At 42.6% G+C, this 10,765-nt stretch overlaps 1 protein-coding gene across 3 annotated transcripts in view; it reads left to right on the top strand.

Moving 5' to 3' along the window:
• Positions 1-207: 207 nt before the first annotated feature.
• The window catches only part of aarsd1.L (alanyl-tRNA synthetase domain containing 1 L homeolog), a 38,361-nt gene continuing 27,803 nt past the window's right edge, over positions 208-10,765 (top strand). The window contains exons 1-4 of one of the 3 annotated variants that reach the window (XM_018234072.2): positions 208-230; positions 4,622-4,745; positions 6,953-7,081; positions 10,518-10,677. In XM_018234072.2, the coding sequence (XP_018089561.1) occupies positions 4,707-4,745; positions 6,953-7,081; positions 10,518-10,677 (328 nt within the window). In that variant the 5' untranslated portion in view covers positions 208-230; positions 4,622-4,706. 3 annotated transcript variants of the gene reach the window in all.

The following is a 10,765-nucleotide window of genomic DNA, read 5'->3' as shown; positions in this document are numbered from 1 at the left end:
TAAGGCTACACATTTATTTTATTTCTAATTTTCTTCTGCGCCTCTCCATGTCAATACAGATGGGGTAAAAATGGCTATGGGTATGGGATAGTGATAACAAAGCTTGAATCCATACAATTTCTCAGTATCCACTGTGCGTTTGATGCTAATTAGCTAATTATATCCCTCAGCTGAAAGCTATCAGGGCTCTGGCTGCAGTTTCCATCCTGCTGACTAGTCACTGCTATCTGGTAAGGTGCAAGTGCTGCTCTGGGTTTGTTGTTTTATAGATACAGTTTTGGATTGTGAGCCTATGCACAGATACAGTCAGTATGTGTGCTTTAAGTTATGTCAGATGCTTTCAGGAATGACTGGGAGTTTGTCTTACTATGAGTCTGCACCTAAACAACAACTTTACTCCAGGGTTCTGGCTGCAGTTTTATCCTGCTGGCAAATTCATGCTATTTAGCAAACTGCATGTGTTCATCTGACTCCTTTGTGTTGTGGTGTGATAGCTGAAGTCTTAGATTTGTGAGTCCTCTGTGCAGACACAACATGTATGTGTGCTCAATGTTACACCAGGTGTTTCCAGGAATGGCAGGCTTTATCTAGTGTTTGCTAGCACATTGGGAGCCAACATAATTTTGCTAGCATTTGGCTGGCAATGTTGCTGCCTTTTGTGATGGCCTTTGTCTGTGGTGGCTGCTGGCCTTTGGCCCTGGTAGCTGCCTGTCCTTTGTTAGGGAGTGTTCACTTGTTTTTTCCATGGTGCTTATATCTCACTTGGCTCAAGCGGTTGTGGGTCTTTGGTATGGTCCTCGGCACTTGAGGCTGCGGGCCTTTGTGGTGACGCTTGAGGCTGCGGGCCTTTGTGGTGACGCTTGAGGCTGCGGGCCTTTGTGGTGGCGCTTGAGGCTGCGGGCCTTTGTGGTGGCGCTTGAGGCTGCGGGCCTTTGTGGTGGCGCTTGAGGCTGCGGGCCTTTGTGGTGGCGCTTGAGGCTGCGGGCCTTTGTGGTGGCGCTTGAGGCTGCGGGCCTTTGTGGTGGCGCTTGTGGCTGCGGCCCTTTGTGGTGGCGCTTGTGGCTGCGGCCCTTTGTGGTGGCGCTTGTGGCTGCGGGCCTTTGCTTTATTTGAGTTTATGGCAGGGCAACGGCCATCGGCAGATGGGGCTTCTAGCTTGGCTACTGCATGGTGGTTGGTTTGCACCAGAATTGAGGGTGTTTAGCAGCTGATATTGTTCCAGTGTAGGTTTATATGCCAGCTTTTGGCTGCCCTGAGTTGTGTAGTCAGTTACCAGTTTCTGTGCTGGTATTCAGTGGTTGGTTGGGTCAGTGGTTGTTGGTTTTTATCTGACCTTTGCTCCACATTTGTGTAAAAGGTGTTTTGTGTATCAGGGATTGCAAGTGCAGTTCTAGCGGCCTTCGTATCTGGAGGTTGGCAGGCAATGCAGCTGGCTTGAGCATTAATCTCTACAGGTGTGGCAGCTGTTTGTGTGTTTGTTGGCATGAGCTGTAGCCTGTACACCAGTGGTTTGCATGTGTGGTATCTGGTTGGTGAAGTGCATGTGTGATGGCTAGGGTGTGCAACACATGGAGCTTGTTCATTGGTTGGCCTATGCACTAGAGGTTGTATACAGTTGGAATTGTTGATTTTTGTTGTCAGTCATGTAAGGGGGCATTTTGTGATTATGGCTTGTTGAGGGCTTTCTTCTTCTTTTTTCAATGGCTACAGTATATGTAGGTCATGGCCTTTTTGGTTAGATTTTTTTTTTATCCACCCCTAATGGATTTTGGGGCATTGTTTAGCAATTCAATTTCTTCTCGTTCCGACACGTCAGCACAGTTTCCCATCCCAAGTTATTTTCTGCACTGCTATGTCAAATATATAACCGTGCAGGTGGTCTTATAGATCATGTTTAATTTTGATTGATTAGTGTAGGTCTTCTTGTCTGGATGGGGCAATGCTACTTAATCTATACTGACATGTCTAGACTAGCAGAACTGGAATTTACAACAAGTAGGTAAGTGAAATTCTCATTTTATTACTCTCCTTTCTTTTCAGACCCTTTCCTATTCATATACCAGTCTCAATGCATGGTTGCTAGGGTAGTGTGTTCCTTAGCAACCCGATTGTTGAAATTGCAAACTGGAGAGCTGCTGAATAAAAATGCATGGTTAAAGTTTTCCTCCTTCCTATGTCTTTCTAAATCAGCTCCAGTGGGTGTGGGGGGGGAATTAAAAGGGTGGTTTATTTTTGTTATTTTTTAGTATGTTTGGCTAATTCTAACCAACGTTTTAATTGCCCTTTCTGTTTTCTTTTTTAGGGTTTAATTATTTGCATTATTTTTACTCATTTCACTGACACCATCCAAAAAAAAGATACACATTTATTGTTGTTGCTACTTTTTGTTACCCCTCCTTCTATTCAGGCCCTCACCTATTCATATTCCAGTCTCTTGTTCAAATCAATGCATGGTTACTAGGGTAACGTTGGGCCCTAGCAACCAGGTTGCTGAAAGACTGCCGATCTGTTAAATTAAAAGCTAAATAACTAACTAAAAAAAAAAAAAAATGAAAACCAATTGCAAATTCATTCTAAAGGTGATCAACTTTGTTAAAGGCAATTGATACAATAGTTGCTAATACAGATCCTGCCTGAGAAATGTATCCAATAAGGTAGCGGAATTGTAAACATTTAGAATCTGCTCCTGGATCACTGAGCTGCCAGACTCCAGTGACCGTAGCATTAAATGTCTTTTCAATTTTGTAAAAATGGTAAAGAATAAAAAATTGAAAGCAATTGAAAAAAAGTCCTTGTTTTTGGGGAACAATCTGAAAACAACTGAACAAAAACAAGTTTTGGAAGGTGAACAACCCCTTTATGCCATATAAGGAAATGGCCCTCCAGCTATTACAGAGCTCTTCCATCTAAACTGGGATTAAATAACAATTCAGCCAACAAATCTTCCTGTCTGCCATGGACAATTTAGGCAGAAGCTGCAGCTCCACTAACAGCCACGAGCAGCTCCTCTGACACACAGTCTGATCTGGCTCAGAACAGGGGGAGGGACTTAAGCTGCTATTGCTCAGAACCGATTGTCACTCAGATTTATGACCACTTCCTGTAAAGAGAATGAAAGGGAATTCCCAACCCTCACTGCAGCCTACACACTGAGCGTTTCTCTGCAACTCATCATGATGTTTTAAAAGGTAAAATGTGACTTTAAGCATTTTTTCTCAGGCACAATATAGGAGTGTGAGTATATGAGGGGACACACAAAGAGGTGTCAGACTAACTGGAGACTGCTCTGCGTGCATCAGCCCCTGTGCTTTCCACTAACCCTGTAACCAGAGGAGGGGAGTGCAAGAGACTGCAAACTGAAAAATGACCTGACACATGGGTAAAGGTGGCCATATAGATGTTACGATTAAGGAAATATTTAGTTTTAATACACATGTATCCATAAACTTATGGGGAAAGTTGATTGAAAAGTCACTAATATAATGTAGAGGCTAAGCTATTCACATAATGTGATATAAATCTACAAATCAATCCTAACTGGATTCTCAAAACGTATTTGCCGAGCTTTGAATTGAAAGAAGAGAACAGGTCTTATAGTTTAAACACTTGTTATTTATTGTTCATATGAATTTTTGAGCATTATTTATATGGAATAACATAGATAATATCTGCAGTCAAGTCAATTCAATTTATTGCAAATATTCAATTAAAAGAATTTGAAAAGAGAGAAAATACACATGTGTAGAGCTGAATCGTCAGATATACAGGTAGTAACAATAGAAATCTACCTGTATCCAGGGGAGATCCTGGTCATTTTACCGCCCGAGGCGCCCTTTGTTTTGCCGCCCCCACCCGGTCCCCATGGCACTCACCTTTTTATCGCTGGTTGGGGGGGTCCACAACGATGTTGCAGAGAGCGCAATTTGTGCTCTCTGCACTAGATGAGCCGAATTTCCGGTTTGAAAATCGGAAATTCGTCTCTTAAAGTTACCAGGAGCTGCGTTTTTGCTGCCCCTAGCAACCAGGGGGGGCCCTGCCGCCTGAGGCGAGTGTCTCAATTCGTCTCATTGGTGGCGGGCCCCTGCCTGTATCAGATGGTTCAGCACAAACAATGGCCGATGTTCGGGTGCTCGATCAAAATTAGCCAGCCAGATTGACAAGCCAACCAACTGATATCCAAGTGTTCTGCAGATATCGGTCATCTTGTCTCCCACCATGCATGCACCAAATATCGTGTGAAGTGAAATATCAGTGCGTCATGGCCACCTTTACTCTCCTGTAGAATGAATAAAATTGCACTGCAAAGTAGTTTAGATTAGCGAGAATGCTAAATGAGCATATCTCCTACCTACACACACACACGAGATCCTCTGCACTCAACCCATTATCAATATATTAATTTTCTGCCTTAAGCTGCTAAAAATGCCTTCCCTTTAAACAAAACAGGGATTGTTTGTCCATATATTGCAATATATTTAAGCTGGCCAACTACGTCAAAGTCATCCCTGATATGGCCAGTCCTACCCTCAACTGTCATTTGATTCATTAAGAATTCAATTGCTTCATTATACCTTTTACAAAGGGACAAAGTTTTACCTGCAACGTAATATTTTTATTCCAGGTATGAAGAAACAGTTGTGACCCCTGCCTGTGTATCCTGGTGACTTGGTACAATAGACAAAGATATCTACTTTTGTTTGCTAAAAATGGCTTTCCACTGTCAGAGAGATTGTTATGCCACTGAGGTATGGAAGCTTTCTACAAACAATTTCCTCCCCCTCTATATTGTCACTGTTTTGGCTTACGGCCACGTCACACCGGCTTATCTACGCTGCCTGGGAGAGAAATGCCTGTCCGCTTCTTCCACCTCTAAATCACTGTATATTGATAGGCACATTATCAGCCTATTAGCACACAGGCTCAACATTGTATCTAGGTCTGGTGCCAACCTGAGTGTGTTATCACTTCCTGTTATATGTGACATCACTTCCAACGCACAACACGCTACCATGCACATTGTACCCCTCTCCCCCAGCTCCACCACCAGATTAACACCACAAGTCTCCGGTGGCAACTGGGGAGATTGTTTTTGTTTGTTTTATTACAGAAAGTGTAATCTAAGAACCCAGCTAAATCTGCACTCTCAGGTGCCTAAATATAAATACAGCTTTGCATAGACATGGATTTTGGTGCACAAATGCAAAATCCACCCCGTCTGTGCAAAACTGTGCTTGTCAATGCAGGGGAGGAAGGAAGCAGATTGGTGGTAGATACGCTGGCGGAAAGAGCACAAAGTGTGACATGGCCCAAATGGCTGAAACCAAGTTCAGTTTCTCGGTTTGCTCTGATTAACTCTGTAAATAACAAAGACCATTGTTTTTTTCTTAGATTGCAAAAAAAAAAATGCCTAAAATCCAAATGGGATGTTTAGAAGACTATTCAAAGCTGACTGTCCCTTTTTATATAAAGCCAGTGTGTTAAAATAAACCTTACAGTATTAATCTACAAATACTATATTTTTACATCATCTTACTTCTTGTACTTGGAAAATAATAAACACTCAAAGTATAGCTGATGGCACAAATGGCCCCTGAAACTGCTAAGCCATCTGTTATTGTCTGTAATGGAAATCATCTGTCACCCCTTATCACAAGCATGCTTAGGCCCTAAGGGTAGGGACACACTGGGCGATTTGGGGAGTTTTAGTCGCCTGGCGACTAATCGCCGCGACTTTTCTCCCCGAATGCCTCCCCTCGCTCTGCGCCTGGCTAAAATGAAAAATCGCCTGCGCTAATCACACGCGGCGATTCGTTTTCCGAAGTCGCCCGAAGTTTCCTCGTGAGGCAACTTCGGGCGATTTCGGAAAACGAATCGCCGCGTGTGATTAGCGCAGGCGATTTTTCATTTTAGCCAGGCGCAGAGCGAGGGGAGGCATTCGGGGAGAAAAGTCGCGGCGATTAGTCGCCAGGCGACTAAAACTCCCCAAATCGCCCAGTGTGTCCCTACCCTAAACCCTTGTCACCTTTTATTGGCTTTAATTATGCAAAAAAAATGGACCAGTTTCTCTCTGGCTCAAATATGCCCAATGGCAAAATAATAAGACGTGAGGCCCTTAGGCTACACTTTCCACAGGGCACTTATCTTGGGTGCTGGGTAAGGGTCACCTGGCCTAGTTTGCATGGTGCATCTGGAGACACAAGGGGCTGGGTCCAGCTAGCTTTGTCTTTCAATTATTTGTTTTCTATTCACTTTTTTTAATTTTTTGTTCTGTGTTATGCCCTGAGCCTGGATCTGGTCAGATAACATGCTGCCCCATGTCAGTACCTGTTTGCTGGCCTGGATTTTTAAATTTTTTTATGCATGTCTGGTACCTGCTTGCTTCTGGCTTTTTCAATTTATTTGCTTTTATTTTCTTAAAAAATGATTGAATTGTGATGCAGGCGTGCAGCTGCTGATGGGCCTAGTTGGATGCTGTGCTGCCCCCTGTGTACAGCCCTTATCTTTTGCTGGCTGGCTGGCTGTAAGATTAGGCAAGGTGCATAAGTGTTTGTACTGTTTGTGTGTGCTCCATAGCTATAAAAAGCCACAATGTTGGATTCTGTCAATGCTGACTCGGCTTTAGAGACCTTGGATGCACACAAAGTACATACATGCATGTGCCTTGCATTTATCTTCTCCCAGCTAGCCTGAAAGCAGGTACTGGCCGTGCACAGGGGCAGCAGGGCACACAACCAGGCCGGCCGCAGGTCTGCACCACTGTAAAATGTTTCCAAAGAAAATAAAAACAATAATTGAAAAAGCTCCATGAGCCACTGAGTATTGTGGCCCCTAGGCTATAGCCTATGCCCCTGAATATGCCCCATGTTCCAGAGCCCTGAAGGTGCTAAAGAATGTGCTTGAAACAACTGAGTTATTCTTTCTCTGCTAATCTTTGTGTTTTCCTTACTGGCAGCTGCTGACTGAAGTGGTGTCCTGCCATCCTGCCCAGTTGAAATTGGAAAATGGAGGCAAGAAAAACACTGTGTCTGGGTTTAATGTTTTATTGAAAGACACTGTACTTTTTCCTGAAGGGGGAGGCCAGGTAAAACAAAACCTATAGGATATTTTCTTTTTTTTTTATAATTATAATTTTTATTCGTTTACGTTTCAACAAATAAGGTCAATAAGTTACATGTGTTCAGTTACAAGTGAGCCATTATCTAGTAGATTGATATTGTTTCGTACAGAGCATTCTGTAAGTCTAGTCACTTCTTGTGAACTCTCGGGTTATTCTGTAACTTCACTGTTGTCTTGCAGCTAAAAGGAGGCAATGGGGGGGGGTGCCAGGTGGGATAGGGGGAGGGGAGAAAAGAGGCAAAAAAAAATAGGTAGAGGGAGGAGGGAAGTTCTCTTAATTTAGTTTTTACCCGTGGAAAGTCTCTGAAGTCTCTGAAGCGTTGGCGTAAGACTCTGATCTGACTTTATCCAGGTATTGGGCCCACGGAAACCATTCCAGCTCCATTGCTTTGATCCAGTTCACTTTAGATATCAGTATTTGTCGGCAAGGTAGTAGTGGTCTTTTCCAATTTGCGGCTCATAGTGATCTTGCTGCTGTCAGGATATGTGTTGCTAGTTTACAGGATTGTTTGGATTTTCTGGCCCTAATTTTCATGCCTAAAAGAAATGTGTGTGGAACTGCCTGTAGGGTGTTGTGTAGAGCCTCGGAAAGCAGAGTGGCTACCATCTTCCAGAATTTTTGTGCCACTGTACAAGTCCACCATGTATGTAGAAAGGAACCTTGTTCCCCACATCCTCTAAAACAGGTGGAAATCCCTGGATTACCGCTGTTTGCTGATGCGTGTTGGAGTATAGTACCAGCGAAATATGATTTTATATGCTCTTTCGCTAGAGATTGCACATACAGATGTTTTTTTGGTCAAATCCAAAATGTATGACCGTCTTCATAAATCTGAAGGTCTAGGTCTGTTTCCCATTTTGTCATGTAGGGCTGAGTGGTGTCTGAGGAAAGTTGGCTATAGAGCATTGATATAAGATGTAATGGGTAGGAGCTTTTGAAACGGATTGTTTCAAAGTAGGTCATGATCTGAGCTTTTTGGGTTTTGATTGCAGATTCCACATAGTGTCTAATTTGTGGATATCTGAAAAACTTATATTATTGGAATGGTATAGTATTTTGGTTTGGATGGAAGTCTCTGAGAGTGAGTGTGTTTGCCTCTATCTACAATTTAAAGTCTATTTGATTACACCCTGGTGGAAAGCTCTTATTACAGAGGATGGTTCTGTATCTAGTGTCCTGTGTGCTTAATTTCAACTTAATTGCTATGGAATCCCACAAGTCCAGTGCTTGTTGTGTTGAGGGTAAGAGGTCTCTGGGAGTGGACCTATTTGTCTTGGGCATCCAAAATAGGTGTGCTAGTTGCATGGGAGCTGTAAAGTGATTCTCAATTGCTTTCCATGGTTCCTCTGTAGGTGCATGTATGTGAATCATGACCTCTAATCTGCTAGCTAGGTAGTATCTGTAAATATGTGGGACTCCCAGTCCTCCAAAGCGATTTTGGTTTGGTCATAATTGCCGCTTTAATTCTGGGTCTCTTCCCTCCCCGAATGAAATCGGATATAGCTCTTTGCAGTGAGAAGGCAATTTTTTCAGGAAACTGTATTACTGTATTGGTAATGTTCTAAATGAATATGAGTCTTGGGAATAGTGTCATCTTGACGGCCGCTATTCTGCCAAACCAGGAAAGGTTCTATGTATGCTATGTGGACAGTGTCGAACTGGGATGCCAGGGGCCCACCAGAAAACCTTAGACCGTGGGCCCACTTTCCAATCTACTTTTCCTCCTCTCCTCACTCAACCTCTTTCTTCTCCTAATCTCTACTTATTATATGCTTCCATTCTTAAGGAAATTAAAAGCAAGACGGCCCACTGACACCTGGGCCCACAGGGAGTTTTCCTGGTATCCCGGTGGGCCAGTCCGACACTGTATGTGGATAGGTCTTTTATAAGTTTGTCAATCAGTTTGGGGTAATTTGCTTTATATATAGTGTCAAAGGATAGGGTGAGATTAATTCCAAGATATTCTAAGGTTTCTTTTTCCCATTTATAGTCAAAATTAAGTTGGAGTAATTTTAATTCTGTTTTGGACATTTTCAACGGGAGTGCATGTCTCTGTGTGGAATTGATTTTATATCCCGAAACCTGCTGGAACCGCTCGAAAGTATGTATCAAGCTAGGTAAGGTAGTCTGGTGTGCCATAAGTGTGAGGAGAAAGTTATCTGCAAAGAGATTGATTTTGTGCTCTCCCACATGAAATCCTCTTGTATCTGGGGTTTGTCTAATGGCATGTGCCAAGGGCTCCAAGGATAAGGCGAATATTAACAGAGACAAGGGGCAACCCTGACGTGTCCCCCGTTTTATGACCATATGTTTGGATTGTAGTCCCATGTTGGTTACCCTCGCTGAAGGTGTGTCATATAGTTGTCTAAGTCCTGTAAGAAATGGTTTTGGTATTCTCAATTTTTCCATGACTGCAAACAGATTTTTCCAGTCTAGTCTGTCAAATGCTTTTTGTGCATCTAAGGACAGAAGGAGGGAGGAAGTTGATAGTTTAGGTGCTAGGCTTATCAAGTTGATCGCTTTGCGAATGCCATCCTCTGCTTGTCATCCCGGTACAAAGCCCACCTGGTCCTTATGAATCAGTTTGGGGAGTAATGTTTCCAGTCTATTGGCCAGAATTTTTGCAAATAGTTTGATATTGGTATTTATTAATGAGATTGGTCTATAGCTGTAACAATTTTGAGAGTTCTTTCCTGGTTTTAGTATCATTATTATGTTAGCCAATTGCATATGTTGTGTTAAGGGAGACCCTTTTAGTAGTGATTGGAAGAGGTCTTTCAAATGAGGTGTTAAAAGTTTGTCAAATTTTTTGTAATATTTTGCCATATGGACCCGAGCTTTACTTACTTTAGAGTTTTTAATCACATTGTCTATTTCCTCAGTTTCTATGGGTGAGGCCAGCATCTCCTGTTCTTCCTCAGTTAATTGAGGTGGAGACCACTTAGACAACTTCAAAATATAAAGATTTACATTTCTTTTTCTTTTACCTATTATTGCCCTAAAAGCAATCTTATCAGTCGGGGGATCCCTATAGCTACTACCTCAATACACATACACCCTTATGCACACACACTTTGTCTTTGTACTTTTCCCCCATAATTCCACACTTGTGCACCCTTGCCACACTTGCACACTTTTACTTTGTACACATGCACCAACGCACACTTGTAAACGTGTGTGCTCACATTCTTTCACTTACCATCATCAACTGTAATATGACTTAAGTGCTGCAATATTTCAATTATACTTGTATAAATATTTAAATTGGTCTTCTTTTAAAGGGGCACATTCATTATGATTTGCTTCTCTTCTCATGAGTCGGGTGTAACAAATCAGTCCTACATGCTGCTACTGCCATTATTTTGTGAGTGTCCATTACAAAAGACTTTGTTTCCTACAGCCGGATGACAGAGGCTTCATTGGGGAGGTTCCCGTGCTTAGAGTAATCCGTCAAGGGCCCGATGCTGTGCATTTTGTGGCCTCACCTTTAGATCCTGCTACTGAGGTGCTTGTGAAAATAGACTGGAACAGGAGGTTTGATCACATGCAGCAGCATTCAGGTGAACCAATCTACACGTAATTACTATGTTTATATTTAGAAACACATTGTCTTTAGGGCAGACAATTACTTGCACTTTACATTCAGCA

This window comes from Xenopus laevis, chromosome 9_10L (genome assembly GCF_017654675.1).
Source record: "Xenopus laevis strain J_2021 chromosome 9_10L, Xenopus_laevis_v10.1, whole genome shotgun sequence".
In the NCBI taxonomy this organism is placed as follows: Eukaryota; Metazoa; Chordata; class Amphibia; order Anura; family Pipidae; genus Xenopus; species Xenopus laevis.
This window is presented reverse-complemented; position numbering and strand designations above follow the sequence as displayed.